General features: G+C 54.1%; 1 protein-coding gene and 1 pseudogene across 1 annotated transcript in view; both read left to right on the top strand.

The window, feature by feature from the left end:
* The window catches only part of LOC130038913 (CAP-Gly domain-containing linker protein 1-like), a 29841-nt gene extending 25387 nt beyond the window's left edge, over nt 1-4454 (top strand). The window contains 2 exon segments of the mRNA XM_056130707.1: nt 1437-1623; nt 4420-4454. Of these exon segments, the coding sequence (XP_055986682.1) occupies nt 1437-1623; nt 4420-4454 (222 nt within the window).
* Nucleotides 4455-4496: 42 nt separating this feature from the next.
* On the top strand, nt 4497-20899 carry LOC130038986 (vacuolar protein sorting-associated protein 33A-like; annotated as a pseudogene).
* The last annotated feature ends 651 nt before the right edge of the window (nt 20900-21550 follow it).

Raw genomic sequence — 21550 nt, 5'->3', positions numbered from 1 at the left:
TCTGACACTCGGAACATGCTCTTCGTTCACCCACTCACCCGGGGACCAGAGAGACTCGGCTTGTTGCTGTAAGTTATGCCTCATTCAATGTGTCACCTGCCCGCATCACTGGTGCTATGGCCCAGAGCATGTGATCTAAACATGCATGACCCAGTGCCGCAAGGTGGGTTGGAGGGAATACCCAGTGGCCCTCCCAGCTTCTCCCAGGAGTGCACATTCCCTCCATCCCCAAGGCACACAGATTTGAACCACTGAGTAGGACACGAACATCCACAGCTGTCCTGGACCCCAGACTTTAATGAGATCCCCCACTTCACACGCACCTCTGTCTCTCTCCAAATATGCATCCCACGAGCCACACTTCTGTCCCCTCTCATGTCCTTTCCAGGCTGTGGCATTGCCCAGTCTTGACTGAACGTCCGTCCCCACCTTGTGCTACCCACCACACGTCCTTTTCTGTGTGTTTTAATTGTTGTCATTGCTTGGTAATAATTTATTCAAGAAATAGCACTTCTTCCTGGGATTAGGTGTTTAAAAGAATTCTTTTTTGGGGGGTGGGGTGGGGCTGCAACAAGTTCTTTTTTTTTTCTTTCTGTTCTCCATCTCGCAAAGGTATGAACTTGTTTCTTTAAATTCAAATGGACACAATGATACGCTGGTTCTGGCATGTACACACAGGCAAACTTTTTCTCCCTCACAGTCAGTAAAATTTCACTAAACTTGTGTAAGCATCAAAGCCTGGGCCCCTCCCCCCGCAATAGTCCTGGGAGCCGTTGAGCCTGGGTTTTAGGGCAGTTGTGCACTGGCCTCTCTCTGGGTTGATTTCTGGTACAGGAAGGGAAGTCGAGGCCCCAGGGGCCATGAGGACCCTCAGGGCCTGTGACCAGCAGTCCTTGGCCAGCGGGCCCTAGGAGGCTCAGTTGGCTGGGGGTTTTCCCACCTGGAGTGGAGGGCGCCCCCTAGCAGGCGAGTGGGTGCGTGGTGAGTCTGGGGCGGGGGCGCTGCAGCGGGGACAGCCCCCTGCCGGCAAGTGCGGGCCGCCTGGGTCGCCGCTGACCCCCATCTCCTAGACCGCGCAGAGCCGGGCGCCCCCAAGGAGGGAGATGTGGAGTCCGAAGACTGAGCCCGACGCTGCCGCCAGACCCGGACCCTGTGCCACACTCCAGGGGCCCCTGCCCGCCCGCCCCACCCCGCCCGAGGGGCCGGAAGCCTTGGCCGCCGCCCGGGCCCGCGGACAGACGCCTCAGGACTCAGACCCCCGAGGGGGTCCGCGCCCGCGCCCCAGGACTCGCGCGCCCTGCGTTCCCCGCGGCCCGCCCGCCGCTGCCCCCGCCCCGAGGAAAGTCGGTCACGTGGCCTCGGGGTGCGCCTCGCTGGGCGCCGGGGGCTGGGGTCCGCCCCGCGCGGGGAGACGGGCGACGGGGGTCGCCCGCCAGGAGCCGGCGACCCTGCTCCGGCCCCCGCCAACCAACCTGGCGCCACGGAGCTCGGGCATCCGGCCGGAGGCCCCCCAGGGACTGCTGCGCCGGCAGTGCCCCCTCCTGCGGCTCCGCAGCCACGGGCCGGCCCCCGAGGGGCGGGCAGGGAACCCCCGGGACGCGGGCCTGAGCGAGGCGCTGCTGGGTGCGGGTGGGCGGGACCCCAGCGCCAGGCAGGGCCCGGCACCTGTGCAGTTCGCACGGCGGCCAGCAGAGGGCGGCGCGAGCCGCTCACGGGCCTGCTGGGGCTGCAGGTCAATCACTCACTGGGCAGGACCCGGCGATGGCCAGGGGAACCCGAGGACCCCCTGAGACCGTTCCCAGGAGCCGGGGTGGGGGGCGGGGAACATGCCCTCGCAAGGCCAGCTGGCAGTGCAGGGGAGATGACGCCAGGGCGCCCTCGTCCCCCCCGCCCCCAGCTTCCCGGGAGGGTCCCTCCAAGGGAGCAGAGGAAGCGCTGTGCCCCGGCTCTGCTGGGGGTCTGGGGGGTCTATACAGCCCCCGGGGAGCGCTGAGTCTCGGCGGCCTGTGCCCTGGCTCGGTGGGGCACCCCCGGCACCCCTAGCGGGACGGTGGGAGATGAGGGGGCATGGGGCCCTGGGGTCAGAGCTGGGGGCGCTTCTGCTTCTGCATGGGGGTCACAGAGACCTTGGTGACCTGGGCCCTCTGGGCTGGGGCCTGCCTGCAGCCCCTGCTGTAGTCTGGGCGGGTGAGTCGCGGGGGCCATCCCAGCTGCAGCAGTGCTTGGGGACCATGTGGCGCAGACCCCTGTGCTGCCTCTCTGCCCCCAAGTTCTTGATTCTTTAAAAGAAGCGTCTGGGAGCCAGAGACACTACAGCAGACAGGGCACTTGCTTGGCGTGCAGAAGACTCGGGGTCGAATCCCGGCACCCCATAAGGTCCCCCTGTATTGTAAACCAAAAGGCATGTGTCAGAGAGAGGCGGAGAGAGAAAAGAGGGAGAGAGGGAGTGGAGAGAGAGCACTGCAGAAAGGAGGGAGTAGAGAGAGGTGCCTTCCCTGCCTGGGGGAGTAGGGAGACTGGGAACATTGGTGGTGAGCAATGTACACTGGTGAAGGGACAGGTGTTGGAACATGATATGACTGAAATCCAATCATGATCAACTCTGTGTATTTCATTAGGATTAAAAAAATTTCAAAAGAAAATAACATTTTTAAAAAGAAAAAACAAATTTAAGTCAATCTTGAAATTTTGAGCGAGCAGCAGTGCAGTGGGCTGGTGAGCGATGCTAGCAAAGCCTCACCGGGCAGCTGTGGTGGGAGTCAGCTCCCACGCTCCAGAAGCTTCCGAAGCTTGGCGCCTCTCCCTGGTCCAAACGGAGTCTTAATCATCAGCGTTCTTTGGGGGGCTGCAGGGGCTGAAGCATATGAAGCATATCCCGCCCGCAGGCAAATGCCTTAATCCCTGTACTATCTCCAGCCCCTGAAGGTGAGACTGTTAAGCCGGACGAAGACCAATTTTATCTTTAGTCATTTTGTTTCTTTTATTTATTTATTTTGCTTTTTGGGTCACATCGAGAGATGCTCAGGGCTTACTCCTGGCTCTGCACTCAGGAATTAAGCCTGGCGTTGCTTGGGGGACCCTATGGCATGCTGGGGATCGAACCTGGGTGGGCCGTGTGCAAGGCAAACTTCCTAACCGCTGTGCGGTCGCTCTGGACCCTTCTCTTTATTTTATTTCAACCAAAAAAACAAAACCAATGTTCTACGCCCCACCCGCGGTGTCCAGGGGCTGCCCGGGCAGGGGTCGCCCTGACATCTTAGCACCAGGTTTTGATTATTATTACTTTTTTTGAAACTGTCATTCTGGACTCTAGCAAGAGTAATATGATGTTCCACTTCTGGACTAAGTGGTGTGCAGAGCTGTCTGGTTTTTAGAATCACTGACGCTGTTATGAGTGGTAAATGTTTTATCTTCTGTGGACCTTTTGTTTATTTATTTGAAGTAAAAAAAAAACATTTTATTTGGTGACCTTTAGGAAGAGGACGAGCGGAGAGAGAGTAACATTTCAGGAGAGACCGTGGGCTTCTCCAAAGACAGAGAGAGCCCCTACACACATCCCAACATTAGAACGGAAAGCACAAAAGTCCCCATCTCAAGGAGAGCTGCGGGCACCGCATTTGCTCGGCTACATGGGCACAAGCAGCTCAGGGACTCGGGCAGCATAGGAGCCTTCAGTGGACCTTTCAAGGGTGGGTCTGCACCCCCCTCTTCTCCTCGACGGAGCGGCATGTCTTCTGATTGTTACTTCATGTGGCTCCAAGTTTTTCAGACACAGGATTGGTTACTTCAGCCTGAATTTATACACCTGCCTTTGGGGAATCTAAATTTTTATCCTAAAGCGGTTTTGAATTTTATTTGGGGGCTTGTGCCAGGCAGTGCTCAGGACTTACTCCTGGCTTTGCACTTAGGATCACTCCTGGCAGTGCTCAGTGGACAGTATGGGGTGCTGGGGATAGAACCCCGGGTCAGCTGAATGCAAAGCAAGCACCTTACCCACTGTACTATCTCCCTGGCCCCGGGTCTCCTGAGCACTGCCCCAGGGCACCTCCTGGTGGTGAGTCTTAGCAGTTCGATGAGGCTTGGCGCTGTGGTGGCAGGGATATCCCAGGCCACTCCAGTGGCCTCTCTTGGGATGCACATGGCAATGCTTGAGACCCTTGTGGTGCCAGGGGGCGAAGTTGGCAGTCATGTGTCAGGCATGTACCATAACCCCTGCATTCTCTGACTCAACACTAAAGTCTACTGTGCTTTGGAGTGGGAGTGTTAGAACACCTGAGTTTTTGTTGTTGATCTGTTTTGTTTGGGCCACCCCTGGCAGTGCTCAGACTTACCCCTAGCTCTGCACTCAGGAATGACTCTTGGTGGTGTTTGGGGACGGTGTGGGAGGCCGGCAATCCAACCCGTGTTGGCTGCCTGCAGTGATGTCCGCGTTTGGGTCGGCTGCTAAGCTTTAGGGGTTTTGTTCACCATTTGTATGTGTGCTTTCTTAAGAACATGAGGTGGAGAAAATGTTCACACTCAAAGGAAGCCGCTAGTGAGCAGCGAATGTCAAAAATATCATTTTTTTCGTCAGAGCCCGGCTAGAACTGATGGATATAATTGCTGAAAATGTGCTTAGGTATCTCAGAGCCGATGCATGGTCTATACGGAATCATTCCTCTAGTGCTTTTAGTGCTCATCAGGACACCTTTGCTTGCCAGCGCTTTAGGAAGTGGATCTTTGGACAGATGTGAGAGTGTGTCGGAGGAGAATGGGGGGTCAGGGGTAGGATACTCTGCAGTCAGACATGGATAGATCCTCGGAACCCAGTGTGGTCCCCAAGTCTTCTGGGAGTGACTTCTGAGTGCATAGCCAGGAGTTATCCCTGAGCACCTGCAGGTGTGACCCAAAAACTATAAATAGAGAATAGGAAACTTTGTGGATTGGGGCTTGGGGAGGCAGGGCAAACCACAGAAACCCACTCTCTCAGGACAGTAGGAAGCTCCGGCCTGTCTCAGTAGAAGGACCCAGATTTTTTTATAAAAAGAAAAACAGCTAGTGGTTCTTTTTCAAGTACTGAATACCATATGCTCAAATTTCATAAGCAACGTCAGGAGAAGATGATTAATATTTAATGCTGCAGCATCTATGGAGGAAGTGCACCAGCCCAGTCTGCATTACGTTTGATCGACATGGCCCCTAAGGACTTAAAAGCATGTGGGGTATTTGCGCAAGATCGGGCACGGTTTAGAGCAACCTTTTATTTTCCTAGAGACATCGCTTGATTAAATAGAAACATTTTTTTTTTCTGCAAGAAACAGATGTCCGTTGCAATAACCCTGAGAGGTTTTTCTTTTTTTTTTTCTCTTTTTGGGTGACACCCGGCAATGCACAGGGGTTACTCCTGGCTCTGTAGTCAGGAATTACCCCCGGTGGTGCTCAGGGGACCATATAGGATGTTGGGAACTGGGAATCGAATCCGAGTCGGCCGCATGCAAGGCAAACACCCTACCCGCTGCACTGTTGCTCCAGGCCCAACCCTGAGAGTTTTCATGTCCCATCAATGGCCCAAGAGAAAGCAGCACTGCCCCTTGGCAGAGCATAGGTGAGCGGTTTCCAGAAAAAGCATCACATCAAGAGAGCAGGAAAACTAAAAACTTGGGCCGAGTCAGTAGTGGGGGTTAGCTCATAAGGGTCTCTTTAGAGCCCACTGTGTGTCAGGCACAGGTGGGGCCCTGGGGAGCAGTCCTCGCGTCGGGGCCTCGGGCCAAGGCACGGTCCTTCTCTTGCAGTGAAGACAGACGTGGCCCCACAAGAGATTTCCACATTTTGTTTGTGCCCCGGCGTAGCCTGCTGTGTGAGCAGCGGCTGAAGGACCTGGGCGTCCTGGGCTCCTTCATCCGTAGGGAGGAGTACAGCCTGGACCTCATTCCCTTCGACGGGGACCTTTTTTCCATGGAGTCGGAGGGCGCCTTCAGAGTAAGTTCAGTGTTTGCCCTTTGATCTTGACACTTGTTTCTGCCTCGTTTGTGATGGTGACACTCACACTGGCATTTTAGTGATTCCTGGAAGTGTCCAGTTTCTTCCTTTTGGGGAGAGATGGGAGTTGGGCCACACCCAGCAGTGCTCAAGGTTTACTCCTGGTTCTGTGCTCAAGGATCACTCCTGCGCATGCTCGGGGACCATATGTGGTGCTGGGGCTAGAACCCAGATTGGCTGCGTGCAAGACCAGCGCCTTCCCCTGTGCTGCCTCTCGGGCCGCTGCTCCTCTTGCTTATGGAGACCCTCCTGTTTCAACAAATTTGCTTAAAATTGTTGTTGCCCTTACTGAATTCTCAAAAATCAGTTGTCTTTAAATGTGTTTATTTCTGGTGTTTCTCTGCTGCTGTTCGATGTTTGTCCTTGTGCCCGTCCCACCCTGAATTCACTGTGGCTGTGGAGGAAGCTTTGAGAGTGGAAGGCAGGGCCGCTCCAGCCTGAAATAGTCAAGTCTGTCACTGCGTTTTTCCAGTTAGCCCTTTGTGAGTGATTTTGTTTCCATGACCCGCCTTTCCCCTTGATTGAGCCTTGGCAAGACCTGAAGACTCTTTTCTTACATTCTCATTTTCTAGAAATAAAATTGCTTACATTTTTTCATTCAAACTCTTGAGGTTCTGCAGTGTAACCTCAGGGCTGGGTGCAGGGTGTGTGGGAAATTCTGTTTCTCCCCCACGCCCGTCCCAGCCTGTTTCCTACTGGTTATTTTCAGCACATATTTATTTGTTTGCTTTGCTTTAGTTTTTGCTTGAGGCCTCACCTGGTGATGCTCAGGGTTTACTCTTGTGGGTCCTCAGGGGTCCATATTTGACTCTTTGATGCCAGGGAAGCACCTTCCCACTATACTATCTATCTGGCCCCCCGGAGTTTTTCTTTTTTAAATATTGTCTTTTTCTGGAAGGTTGTTTTTTTGTTTGCAAATATGATTTTATATGTTTTGTTTACTATCTTTATGACAGGGAGCACTTCTGAACAATTTCTCTTTCAAAGTGCCAGCTTGGCTCTTAGGGGTGCCTGGGCCAGAACTCTGGCTCTATCTTCTGTGCGGTGAGGTTTCTCCATGCTTAGTCCCTTAAGAGAATCTGTAGACCCAAAAGCATTGATTTACGTGAGTTTTCAACCAGATGTTTTTCCTATGGCATATTCTTCACTGTAAAAAGGGAAAATTGGGCATGGCTGGAGTTCTGGCAGGCCGAGTGGGGGACCCCCCCAGTGGGTAACCACCACCTAAATTGTGCGACCCTCAGCCTCAGCGAGAAAGGGAGGGAAAGGGAAAATAAATACCGGAATGAAGGGGAAGATGCAAGGGGGAAACACATTAGCTTGATAATGTCTTCTAAAACCGGCATACCAGGGCCAGAGAGATAGTAAGGTGGGTAGGGCACTTGCCTTGTCCCTTGGAGACCCAGGTTCGTTCGCAAGCACTCCATACGGTCCCCTAAGCCCTGCCAGGTATCACCCCCAGAGCCAAGCCAGGGTGTCAGCCTGAACCCATGCACGGCCCCAACGCTCCCGGTGCCTGTCTGTGCCCTCTGCGTCCTCTATCATTGGAAGCTTGTGCAGGTGTGTTTGAGATGCGACTGCTTTTCCCTACATTCCTTGGGCGTGTGAGTTGATTTGTGGTACTGCTGCTGCTGGTCTCAAGACATGACCTTTCTAGAATGCAGGTGCATCACCAGATTTCCGCGCACCATTTCCCCTCGGCACGTTGGTCTCAGCAGCACCTTAAGAGAAAGAACCTGGGTCTCGCTTGGGTTCTGGGCTGCTGTCACCCAGCTCCCTGTGGGTTTGCTCATGTCTCTGGGCTTCAGCCTGTGGAATCCAGAACTTTCCTGGGCTCCCCTAATGGTCTCTCCCCACCCCAGTCATGAAGCAGGGAGGGGCTTGCATGCCCTTGTGTGGTGACAGGACACAGGCCTGCATGCCCCTATGTAGTAATAGGATACGGGCCTGCCTGCCCCTCTCTGGTGACAGGACAGGGGCCTGCCCGGCCCTGTGTGGTGACTGGACTAGGATTTCGCCTTCCATCTGAGCCATTGCAGGTCTGGGAGCGGCTTCTCTGCTCCCTTTCCCAGTCAGCAGTGCAGAAGCGTTGAGGAAGCGTCTTGGTCACCCCAGCTGAGGATAGGAGCTGTCTCGGTCACACGCAGGGTTGGTCCTGGCCCTGCGTGGGCGGGGCAAGGCCATCCCAGCAGACAGACCCGAGACAGGTCGGAGCCAAGGGCCCCACATCCGCCCGTGGATGCTGCATTCACGCCTTCTCTCCTGCCCTGAACCACGAAGGCCCCCGAGCCCGCATCACCTGGGGAGTCCCGTGTTCAGGACAGGAGGGACCCACACACCACCAGTTATGACCCTAGGGGCTTTTAAAGAGGAATTCCAAGGGCTGGAGCTATATACATTCGGAGGGCATTTGCCTTGCACGCAGCTGACCCAGGTTCAATCCCCGGCATCCCATATGGTCCCCGAAGCACCACCAGAATAATTCCTGAGTGCAGAGCCAGGGGTATCCCCTGAGCCTCACCGGGTGGGAGTTGTTAGAGGTGTCTCTGTAGTAATACGCTATTTTTCAAAATGAATATTTTGTTTGGGTGCTCGGGGCTTGGCAGGCCGGGCAGGAGCCGGCTGAGCTGTCCGCAGGCAGACACAGTTCCCGCTCTGAACAGTCACCTGGGCCCCTGAGCAGTTCAAAAGAGGCCCCCTAATGCTTTCCTTCCACTGAATCTTCCTCTCTGCTCTGCTGCAATGTGGAGCTTCTGGTCCTTTTCTGAGGACTCTTTGGACATCCCGACCAGGATGTTTTGGACTGAAGTGTGAGGCTGCACCCCAAACTTGGCAGAGACATCCTACGGGATCTTTGGGGATGTTATGCTCACTCTGGGCCAGGCTCTCTGGGAGGTCTCTCTCTGCACCCCGCCCTCAATCTGCCCTCCTCGTCCTCATGCCGTTGGGGTGCACGACTGTTGGCCGCTGCCTTAGACAGTGTCAAAGATTCCACAATGAGGAGCTGGAATAATAGCACAGCAGGTAGGGCGTTTGCCTTGCATGCGGCAGACACGGGTTCGATTCCCAGCATCCCATATGGTCCCCCGAGCACCACTAGGAGTAGTTCTTGAGTGCATGAGCCAGGAGTAACCCCAGTACATTGCCGGGTGTGACCCAAAAAGAAAAAAATTAAAAAAGAGTCCTGCGATGGGCACCAACAGTGCTGCCCCATCAGGTGGAGAGCAGGTGAAGCGCGTTGCGTGATTTTTCTCCTCTGCTCTCTGCACTTGCTGGATGAAGGGATTGAGGCACAGGAGTGATCTTGAGGCCCTGCTGGGGACCGTCTGTGCTCTGTCAGCCCTGCTGAACCACCCTGCTGGGTGGCGCGTGCATGCTCTTTGCTCTTTCTGGGCCAAAGATGTTTCTTTTTGTCTGTGTGTTAAATGGATCTTGTGGCCCTTCTCCGAGACCGTGGCTGCCCTCCTGCTGTCCCCTGTGACACTCGCTGCTATATGTGGGAGAGGATGCCTGCACTTCTACAAGCCTAGAGTGTTCTGCTGTGTGGTCACGCGGGCATGCGGAGGCCAGCAATTCCTCGCCCGCCAAGCAATGCTCACCCCCAGTAGATGTGCTGCCTTGGGGCCTCGGCACTGACTCACAGAGCCTGTGCCCACACGCCTGGCCCTCTCCCACAGGAGTGCTACCTGGACAGCGAACAGACAAGCACGTACCACGCGACCAAGGGCCTGATGACGCTGCAGGCCTGTACGGGACCATCCCCTAGATCTTCGGCAAGGGCAAGTGCGCCAGGGTGAGCTGGGGCAGGGAGGGAGGCCTCTCTCCTGCGGGTGGGGTTTGGGGCTCCACCTCGCAGTGCTCTTGGCTCTGTGCTGGGGCCACCAAACTGAGGCTGTCTGCGTGCAAGGCATGACCCCTGGCCCCTCTGCTGTCTCCCAGCCCTCTTTCCTTTTCTCTTTTCTGTTCTTTATCTTTTCTTTTCCATCCCTACTCTCCCTCCCTCTCTCGCCCTCTCCCTCCTCCCACTCTCTCCGTACCCAGCAGTGCTCGGGGCTCACTCCTGGCAGGGTTTGAGGGATCGTATGTGGTGCCAGGAATTGAACCTGTGTCAGCCACCTGCAAGGCAAGCATCCTACCCACCATACTGTCTCAGGCCTGTCTTGTTTTATTTTATTGTTCCATTTTTTTCCGTCTTATTTTTAAATTTTGGATTTCCGGGCACCTTTTAGCTTCATTTTAAAATCCGCCCATTGCTAAAAAGGCTCTGCCTGATTCTGTACTTTGTTCCGAGCAAGTGGCCAATATGATGATCAGGATGAAGAGAGAGTTTACAGAAAGTCAGAATTCAATATTTCCTGATTTTGATAATCTCTTGTTGCTTGATTGAAATGTGGATTTATTAACACCCCTTGCGACTCAGCTGACATACGAAGGACTCATAGATGAAATTTATGGCATCCAGAACAGTAAGTGAAGCGACATCATTTACTAATAGGTTAGCTGAGTAAAATCAATCTCAAAAGTGTCTGTTTTTAAAGGTGTGGCCTTTGTGTGTAAGTCAGAATACTTGAAAATGTGAGGCACTGACTTTCAGCCCAAGGTTAAAGCGAGCTCGAGCCAGGACACCATCGGGGAAACCGAGGCTAAGGCCTTGTGCAGAGGGCCATGCGGTGTGTAGGCCCGCTGCTCGGGCCGCCCAAGGAGGCGTGAGGAATAGAGTGTTTCTGAGGGGTGCCTGGGTCCGAGGTCAGGGGGGGTTGGCCCCGGATGTTAGATTCTGTAGCATTTCAGATCTGAGTGGGGGCTAGGAAAGCTCACGGGGCTAGTGCCAGGCTCACAGCCAGCGCTCAGTTCCATCCGCGCTCCTGCCTGTCCAGTGAGCACTGAGCCGGGAGTAGCTCCTGCTGGGATACAGTCTGAGAAGTTTCCCACAGTCTGATTCGTGTCTTTTCTTCAGAGCAGGGAGCCCCAGGCCGCAAGAGGGGTAACTCCGGTGCCTTCAGGAGTGGCCCTGGCCGGGGGCTAGGGAAACAGCCCTGGGGATAGAGCCCGGGTCTGGAAGGACAGGGATGCAGCTAACTGCATGGGGTCTCTCTGCGGACACAGAGCCCTGCAGCTGCTGAGTGCTGGCCGAGTCCAGACAGTGCTGTCTGTCCAGTGTGCCAAGCTGGTTATCGCAGAGTGGATTGCGATGGTGTGTGTGTGTGGGGGGGGGGGGGGGTTCGTGTGTGTTAGTGTGTATGTCACTGCAGTGGTGAATGTGTGGCTCAGTGACAGCGGCCACGGAAGCAGAACAGGACCACACATGGAGGCATTTCCACACAACAAAGCGTTTTCCTGCTCTTTCAGGATTATGGGGTTTTTTTCCAATCGTTTTAGACCAGTTGTTGCGAAGGATAACTTCTTAAGTTGCTTCCTTTTGTGGGGACAGTCGTAAGCAGTGCCAAAGGGACTGCGGGGCTGATCTCTGTGATTTTCTGCTCTGTGGGGCCAGTCCGTGGCCCTGCGCCCACCCGGGCTGTGCCTGGCAGTAGCTGGGGGTGATGCCACACACACAGCCCCTCCCCAGACTCCTGCTCCGAGCTTTCACTGGCACGGGAGCACCCCATGCGAGGGATCCCCGCCTCCTGGTGCTTCTGCAAGTCCCTTGATGGATGTGGCAGAGGTGCTGGGGTTTTGGGTGCAGAGGTGTGAGAGATGGGGCTCGTGGGGTGCCTCCGGGGGGAAGGAGTTTCGGGAACTCACAGTCTCTTCACATCACACACTTACTTCTGATCAAACATTTAATTAAGGGAGAGGGCTGGAGTGATAGCACAGCGGGTAGGGCGTTTGCCTTGCACACAGCTCAAGCCCGGGTTCGATTCCCAGCATCCCATATGGTGCCCTGAGCACCGCCAGGAGTAATTCCTGAGTGCAGAGTCAGGAGTAACTCCTGTACATTGCTGGGTGTGACCCCCTCAAAAGAAACCATTAAGAGAAATCTGAAAAACAAGGGGAAATTGGGCTTCCCCATAACCCCCCAGGTCTGCGCCTATGGCTGGACCGAGGGCGATGGCAGGTCCGTGCAGGAGCTGCGTGCAGGCTGCCTGGGCCAGCGGCTGCCCCTCTGCTTTGAGCTGGAATGCGAGGTCTTGCCGACCTCGTGTATCTCAGCATGTGCTCAGGCTCCGGGTCCCGCGGCCACCGTGGCGTGCTGTCTCCAGACGCTGGCGCCCGGGCTGTTCCGAGGGGCTTAGGATTTGGAAAGCATCCGAGAAGTATTTTTCTTCCGTTGGTCACTTTCTCTCCCACATTCTCCGATGCAGGAGTTCTTGTTGCTTTATGATTCTCAGCACCCACCCCACAGTGCTCAGGTCCCACATGGGGCAGTGCTCAAAGGAACAGACAGCTGGACTTGAGCATGCGCTGCCCCCGATGACCCGTCTCTCTGGACCCAGAGCAGTGGAGCTGATTGTGTGTAGACACGTCGGGATTTGTGTTGAAAGTGGAGGGGATGTTTTTTTGAAAGGAACCAACTTGGAGCTAGAGGCAGTGCAGCAGTTAGGGTGAGTTTGGTCCCCAGGACCGCATATGGTTCCCCCAGTCACTGCCAAGAATTAGCCCAGAGCACAGAGCCAGGAATAAGCCTTGAGCACTGACAGGTTTGGCCCAAAAATCAGAGAAAGGAAACAGAAAGGAAAGAAGCGGTCGGAGCTGTCTCCCGCCCTCAAGCACACTTCTGTGCTGAGATGATTCCTGGGATCTTGTTTTTTTTCTTTTTCTTTTTCTTTTTCTTTTTCGGAGAGTATCTTCCCTGCATGGCAAAGCCTGGCAAGCTACCCGTGACGTGTTCTATATGGCAAACAAAGTAAAAAGTCTCAAAATGGAGATGTTACTGGGCCCGCTTGAGCAAAATCAATGAACAATGGGAGGACAGTGACAGGGGTCACACTTGGCAATGCACAGGGGTTACTCCTGGCGCTGCACTCAGGAGTTACTCCTGGCGGTGCTCAGGAGGGCATATGGGATGCTGGGAATCGAACCTGGGTCTGCCCTGTGCCAGGCAAACACCCTCCCTGCTGTGCTATCACTCCTGCCCCATCCTGGTCTCCTCTTGGCTTGTTGAAATGTCGGTATAGACGGCATGCACTTGCACGCGCCAGCAGGAAAGACAGTGGGCCACCCTGGGGCATGTTTCCTCGGGTGGCCCCATCCTGAGTTCGGTTCGGGCTGGCAGTAGCAGGAGGCGTCCCGCGGACCAGGCCAGGGAAGCCGTGCGTGAAAAGCATGAGCGTCCTACGCTCGTGCGCATCTAGTGACTCAAAGCCTAGTGCTCTCCCCTGACAGGAAGTCTCTGGAGTCTCACTTGGGGTGTCCCCTCCCGTGCAGGTCATGTAAAGCTACCACCCGAAAAATTCGCCCTGAAGAGGCAGGGTTATGGGCAGGACCTGCCCACAGAGGCCAAGAAGCTGCCGCTGGACTCAGCTGAGGAGCTCTACGCCAAGATCCGAGACCGCAACTTCAACGCCGTGGGCGCCATGCTCTGCAAGAAGGCCAAGGTGATCTTGGCCGCCTTTGAGGTGGCTGGGGCCTGGGGCCAAGCAGCAGGCGGGCTGTGGGCGCCCGGGGAAAGGTGGTGCCAGGCCCTCTCCTGGTGTCAGGTCCTTTGCCAGTCATCATCTGCACTCCCTGTCCCTCCCTCCTTCCTCCCAGCCGCTGATGGTGGCGGCATCTCCACTAGCTCCTGCATCTAGGGAATCCGGGTTCAGCCGGAGCAGGCTGGGAAGGCGTGTGATAATGAGAGCACAGTCCCCGTCCCCCAGCTTCGTTAGCACCTCGCGCCCTCCTGCTGCTCGTTTATTCTGGGTTCAGCTCACTTTTGAAACCTGAATTCGTAAAATGATAGAAGCTGAATTTTTTAACTCTGGGGGAAGTTTTTAAAAATCACTTTTTCCCTTGAAGGGTGATTTCCTGATTTCATCTTTTTTAGGAGTTATCTCCACAATATTAGTATTTGTATTTCTTTGGGTTTTTTTGTTTTTTGAGGGGAGGCACACCCAGAGGTGCTCAGGGCTAACTCCTGGCTCTGCGCTCAGGGATCACTTCTGGTGGGCTGAGGCAACCACATGGGATGCTGGGGATCGAACCCAGGCTGGCCGCATGCAAGGCAAGCACCTCGCCACTGTTCTGTCACTCTGACCCCATGGTTGTTGTATTTCTGAAGTTGCTTTTGTCTCACTTGGGTTTTGTTCCTCAATTTTTTATTTCCTCACCGTGACTTATAAAGCTATGGATAAGAAGTGTCAGGCATTCACTGTTCCAGCTCCGAGCTCGCCATGGTGTCCAGTTCCCTCCCTTCCCGCTGCCAGTGCTCAGGGCTGGCTCCTGGCAGGCCTCGGGGTTCTGTGGGGAGGCCGGGCACTGAGCAAGCGCCTCCCACACTGTATAGCTTGGACCCAGGAAACGTTTTACACTTGATTTGCTATTGTTGAGGTCTCAGGCTATACGATCGTTAGCTTTTGTGGCTTCAAGGCACAGTTTGCTGAGCTCCACATCCCTGGCAGGGACTATGCAGTGTCATGTGTAGCCTACGTGGGCCCTGGGCTCCCTCCCGTCCACATGGTCTCCCAGTGCTGCAGGATGTGGCTGTCGCAGTACCTGGACCCACCAACCTGCCTTTTCTATTTTCCTGTGGCTGTGGGATCTGGTTATAGCCTAATTCGTTTTGTGTCCATTTCTCACACTAAAAATTAAGTTGGGGGCATCTGCACTTGTTTGTTCATTGCAGCACTCTTTACAATAGCCAGAAACTGGAAGAAACCTGAGTGCCCAAGAACAGATGACTGGTTAAAGAAACTTTGGTACATCTACACAATGGAGTACTATGTAGCTCTTAGAAAAGATGAAGTCATGAAATTTACATACAAGTGGTACAATATGGAAAGTATCATGCTAAGCGAAATGGGTCAGAAAGAGAGGGATAGACATAGAAATATTGCATTCATCTGGGGGATATAAAGCAACAAAATATGAGATCAATACCTAAGAATAGCTGAGATCAACACCAGGAGGATTACTCCATAGCTTAGAGGCCAGCCGGGTATTCTAGGGGAAAGGGCAGTTCAGATAGAGAGGGGAGCACCAAATAAAGGGTGTTTGGATGATCCTCCCAGGAGGGGAAATGCATGTTGAACGTAGACTATGGACTGAACATGATTGCCACTCAATGCCTCTTTTGCAGACCACAACACCCAAAAGGAGAGAGAGAACAAAGGGGAATGCCCTGCCACAGAGACAGGGTGGGAGGGGGGGTGGGGGGAAATGGGCACTGGTGGAGGGATGGGTATTTGATCATTGTATGACCGAAACCCAAGCACAAAGATTTGTAAATCTACAACTGTACCTCATGGTGCTTCACTAATACTAAAAAAAAAAAAAGAGAAAAAAAATTAATTTGGGGGAGCCGGAGTGATAGCACAGCGGGTAAGGCGCTTACCTTGCATGCAGCTGACCAGGGTTCAGTTCCCAGCATTCCATGTGGTCCGGTGCATGCCAGGAGTGATCCCTGAGTGCCAGGCCAGGAGGAAGCCCGGGGCACTGCCTTGCACGTGATTCAAACATGCCCTGGGCAACCCAAAGACCCAAACTCTTAAAAATGCACTCTTGGCAGCCAGGGCTGGGGCTGGGGCACATTTTGTGTGTGTGTGTGTGTGTGTGTGTGTGTGTGTGTGTGGCCTTGGGTGCCGTTCCCAGCACTGCTGTGGCTGTGACTGGGGTACACCCCGTGTATGTGTGTGTGTGCGTGTGCACACGCGCACACGCACAGGTGTGCGAGGCCCAGAGTGCTGTCCCCAGTACTGTCGTGACCTTCTCCCCTCCCTCAGGAAAGGCACAACGCCAAGACGGTGGGCGAGATCAAGCAGATTGTCTCCCAGCTACCCCACATGCAGGTGACACGGGGCTCCCTGGCCAATCACACCTCCATCGCCGAGCTCATCAGGGACGTAACGAGTGAGTGCCCTGTCCCGGGCTCAGGCTCAGGGTGTGTCACTGGCTCCCTGCTACTTCTGGGGGGGCCCCCGGCTACTTTTTCACTTGTGCATTGTTCCCTGTGCCAGCCGCTGTGTCCTCACAGAAATGTTCCGAGTGTGACTGTTGGGTTCTGCGGGGTCAGGTGGTGCAGCAGGACTCTCCCAGGCTCTGGGTGGCGCCAGCACTGCTTCGCCAGACCTGGCAATACTTGCTGAGGTTGGTTTCAGTCTGATGTGGCGAGGAGCTGGAGTTGGAGCGGTACTGCAGTGCCTGGCACACAGCCAGCCCGGGTTGGATCCCGGAGTCCCATATGGTCTTTGAAGCCTGCCAGGAGTGATCCCTGAGCACCACCGGGAGTGGCCCCCAAAGTAACCAAAGTAAAATGCCTTTGGGAAATTGCTTTAATTAGTGTGAAGAGGTCAGCCTCGTTCCTGACGCCCCATTCCCTCTCAATGGAACGACCATCTCCGAATGCAACAGCTATGTGTACCTAGGTCAAGAGGTCAACATGACAAATGACCTGGCACCCGAGCTGCGCAGGAGGAAGAGAGCGGCTTGGAAGCCTTCAAGAACGTTGAAGAAATAGCTAAGAGGACGAAGAACCTCCGGCTCCGGGCACATCTCTTTGATTCCACTGTTCTTCCTGCATTAACATATGCCTCAGAGACCTGGGCCCTACGCAAACAAGATGAGAACGCTATTCACGTCTCCCAAAGAAGAATAGAAAGAGTTATGCTTGGAATATCACGTTTCACTCAAATGAGAGAAAGAATCCGGAGTTCTGACATCCGTCGACGATCAAGAATCAGGGATGCTGTCTCATTTGCCAAGGTGTCGAAAATCAGATGGGCTGGTCACGTAATGAGATTTAAAGACGACCGCTGGACTAGAGCTGTTACCGATTGGATTCCACGGGATGTCAAAAGACCGCGTGGCCACCCACCTACCAGATGGTCAGACTTCTTCGTCAAGATCATGAACGATCGGTTTGAGGCCCTTCATGTTCCCGGAGCGAACAGATGCCATTGGGCTACACTAGTACGCGACAGGGACAAATGGAGATGTTACTGGAGCCCGCTCGAGCAAATCAACGACTAACGGGAAGTTAAGTGATGAAGTGTGAAGAGGAAGCTGCTAGGGCCCAGGTCCCGGGGCTCTGTGTCTAGGCGCACCTCGGGGCACAGGCTGTCAGCTTCTCTGTTCTGGAATGTGCCTTCCCGGTGATGACTTAAACTTGGTGCTTGCTTGCTACTTTGCATGCCTTTGGGAGAAATGAGCATTTATCCCACTTCTGAGTTGCTCATGTGTTCATTATGTTTCAGCGTCTGAAGACTTCTTTGATATGTTAACCGTGGAGCAGGAGTTTATGTCTGGAATAGACACTGATCAGGTACTTGAACACTAAAACCGTTTTAGCCGATAGTTAATGAGATTGGCAAACAGAACTCGAGGTAGGAAAGGAATCGCTTTGATTTCTCTGTCTGGCCTAAATACCTGTCAGGGCAGTGCAAAATGTGCGGAAAGAGATTCTGCCAAGGGATAGGTTTCTGTTGACCGGGGGTGGTGTGTATCTGTGTGTGTGTGTGTGTTCCATTTTGTGTGTGTGCGTGCATGTGTGTGTGTGTGTGTTCCATTGTGTGTGTGTGTGCATGTGTTCCATTGCTGTTCGCTGTCCTCAGAGAAACAAGACCCAGCCCTGAAGCCCAAGACTATTGAAGCCCATCACGGATAATTTAAGAGCATGGGTTATATGATCCCTTTTCCTGTCTGCCTGTCAATAAATCCCGCATTCTCACTTGCAGCAAGCAAGCGCCCAAATTCACCACAGTCCTTGATACTTTACTGATGCTGCTCAGGTGTCGCTGACAAGTGGGACAGTTGCACCCGCCGCCCTTAGCCCCGGAGCTTAGGTTGTCCAGGGAGTGTGGGCAGGAGTGTGAGCCAATCTCCAGCCTCTCCTTGATTGGGCCTCTCAGGGGCCGGGGAACGCCCAGGCCTGCAGGCCCAGACCCGGCTCTCACGCATGAATCTGCCAGGACTCTAGGTCAATAGTTACATGGAGGACTGCATCGCCCAGAAGCATCCACTCATCAAGGTGCTCAGGCTCATTTGCCTGCAGTCGGTGTGCAACAGTGGGGTCAAGCAGAAGGTTCTGGATTATTACAAAAGAGAAATTCTCCAGGTCAGTGTTTCTAAGTGACTCATTTGCCAAGGAAGAAATTTATTAAAAAGGCAGTTGGCCTTGCATGTGCCCACCTGGGCTCGATCCCCGGCACCCATATGGGTTCCCTGAGCCCCACCAGCACTGATCCCTGAGCACAGGAAGTGGGGGGGGCGGGCAAAAGCAAACAAAACAAAGGAGACATCTGGACAGTAGCACGTCAGGAGGTGTGGTTGGCCTCCTTTTCTTACTCAGTTATTTCAGTACACTGTCATCTATCTTCCTTACGTTGGGCCCATGCATTCTGACTTTAAAGTGAAAATGTGGGGTCCAAAGAGCTAGAAAGGGGCTGGAGCAATAGCACAGCGGGTAGGGCGTTTGCCTTGCACGCAGCCGACCCTGGTTCGATTCCCAGCATCTCATACGTTATCCTGAGCACTGCCAGGAGTGACTGCTGAGTGCAAAGGCAGGTGTAACCCCTGAGGATCGCCGGGTGTGACCTGAAAAGCAAAACAAACAAACAAACAAACACAAAAACCCAACAAACCAAGAGGTAGAAAGGGGTCAGGCACTTGTCTTGCATGCTGCCGGGTATGACTCAAAAACAATAGTATCAAAATGAGATTGAAAATGTTCGCTCCCTCTTCGGAAGTGGGAGATCTAGCAGGCTCCCCAACTTCTCTGGCAGACATACGGCTACGAGCACATCCTGACATTACAGAACCTGGAGAAGGCCGGGCTGCTGCGGCCCCAGCAGTGGGGCAGGAACAGCTACCCCCCCATCCGGAAGACCCTGCGCCTCTGGATGGACGATGTGAATGAGCAGGTGAGCCGAGTCTTCGTGCACACGCATGCACATGCACGCCATCTAATAGGCGAGCTGAGCCTTCACGCACATGCATGCGGACCAACATACACACACAGACACATACATAGACATACACACACACATTTCCCCAGTGGTGTGGCATCCTGCTGGTGGGAAGGCGCTGCCCTTGCAGAAGCCAGGACTGAGAGGGGCTTTTTGGGGGATGCTCTTTGAAAATGGGGGCTGGGGGGTGGGAAGCGGGGGCCCTTGTCCACTTAGGCCTCAGGGCAGGGGAGGCTGGTCTGGACTCAAGGAAGCCTCTGGTCAGGGAAAAGGCCGGCCTCAAGTAAGAGGATTGGGGACCAACACAACTGACTCACCGTGGGCAGTTGGGGCTGCTGGACTCAGAGTCACTGTGAGGGAGGGGTTTCAGACTGGGGGTGACTGTGATGCTGGGGGCTGTCACTCTCACCTTTGGGAGATTTGGGCTTGGCTGTGCCCTGGGGCCTCGCCCCCTGGAAGAATGCCTGAGAGTAGCTTGGCTGGGCTTAGAGCTCTCCACATTGCCTCCCCCCAGTGGGCCAAGTTTCTATAGGAGAAGTTTCTCACCAAATCGATGAACAGTTTTTCTTCTGTGGGGGTCGGATGGAATCTTTCCCGGGCAGACAGTTGAATGTTCAGACCCAGCGGTGCTGGGGTTTGGCCACGCACCTGCCCTCTGCACGTGCTGCCGGGCACTGGCACCTTCCAGCACACAGGGGCACCAAGCAGCTTTCTGAGATTGGTTTGAGACAGAAGGACTCAGGGCCAGGAGAGGTGAGGGCAGAGCCATGCGTCAGCTCTGCACCACCAGGTCTGATCCATAAAGCTGTAGGGGTAGGGGTGGGGGGGAGAGAGAGAGAGAGAGAAGGAGAGAAGAGAGAGATTGGGAAATTGGGTAGAGGGTGGAGATGGCAGGGCTGAGCAGGGTAGGCTGGAGCACACTGTGTTCCTCCCCAAAGTCAAATCCAGGATGGCAGCGTGGAGGACGTTTGCCTTTAATGCGGCCAACCCAGGTTGTGATCCCTGAGTGCAGCACCAGGAGGGAGCCCTGAGCACCGCAGGGTATGGCCTCCACCGAAACAAACAAACAAAAAGAGATCCCATGGCCCATTGGGCAGAGAGGAGTTGGTTGACTCCAGGTGTCGCTCTCGAATCCTCCGCAGAACCCCACGGACATCTCGGCTATGCCTCCCTCAGCATGCGGCTGGCCCAGCTGCTCTCCCGGCCTGGTTGGCGCAGAATCGAAGAATTTGTGCACATACTCCCGGGCCCCCACTTCGAGGAGCGGCAGCCGCTGCCCAGGTGCCTGCAGAAGAAACGTAGGTTTGTGAGTGATTTTGTTTTCGTGACCCGCCTTTCACCTTGATCGAGTCTTGGCAAGACCTGAAGACTCTTTTCTTACATTCTCATTTTTAGAAATAAAATTGCTTACATTTTTCATTCAAACACTTGAGGTTCTGCAGTGTGACCTCAGGGCTGGGTGCAGGGTGTGCGGGAAATTCTGTTTCTCCCACACGCCCGTCCCAGCCTGTTTCCTACTGGTTATTTTCAGCACATATTTATTTGTTTGCTTTGCTTTGGTTTTTGCTTGGGGCTTCACCTGGTGATGCTCAGGGATTACTCTTGGTGGTCCTCAGGGGTCCATATTTGACTCTTTGATGCCTGGGAAGCACCTTCGCACTATACTATCTGTCGGGTCCCCGGGACATTTTCTTTTTTAAATGTTGTCTTTTTCTGAAAGGTGGATTTTTGTTTACAAATATGATTTTATATGTTTTGTTTACTATCTTTATTACAGGGAGCACTTCTGAAAAATTTCTCTTTCGAAGTGTCAGCTTGGCTCTTAAGGGCGCCCGGGCCAGAACTCTGGCTCTATCTTCTGTGCGGTGAGGTTTCTCCATGCTTAGTCCCTTAAAAGTATCTGTAGACCCAAAAGCATTGATTTATGTGAGTTTTCAACCAGATGTTTTTCCTGTGGCATATTCTTCACTGGAAATAGGGAAAATTGGGCATGGCTGGAGTTCTGGCAGGCCGAGTGAGACCCCCCATCCACCAAGTGGGTAACCACCACCTAGAGTGTGCGACCCTCGGTCTCGGCGAGAAAGGGAGGGAAAGGGAAAATAAATACTGGAATGAAGGGGAAGATGCAAGGGGGAAACACGTTGGCTTGATAATGTCTTCTAAAAACAGCGCACCAGGGCCAGAGAGATAGTAAGGTGTGTAGGGCACTTGCCTTGCCCCTGGCAGACCCGGGTTCGTTCCCAAGCACCCCATACGGTCCCCCAAGCCCCACCAAGTGTCACCCCCAGTGCCAAGCCAGGGAGTCAGCCTAAACCCGTGCATTTCCCCAACACTTCCGGTGCCTGTCTGCGCCCTCTGCGCCCTCTGCCATTGGAAGCTTGTGCAGGTGTGTTTGAGATGTGACCGCATTTCCCTGCATTCCTTGGGCATGTGAGTTGATTTGTGGTACTGCTGCTGCTGATATCAAGACACGACCTTTCTAGAATGCA

Source organism: Sorex fumeus, unplaced genomic scaffold (genome assembly GCF_029834395.1).
Source record: "Sorex fumeus unplaced genomic scaffold, SorFum_2.1 ptg000081l, whole genome shotgun sequence".
Taxonomy (NCBI): Eukaryota; Metazoa; Chordata; class Mammalia; order Eulipotyphla; family Soricidae; genus Sorex; species Sorex fumeus.
The sequence above is the reverse complement of the archived record's forward strand: the minus strand, read 5'-3'. Positions and strand labels throughout refer to the sequence as shown.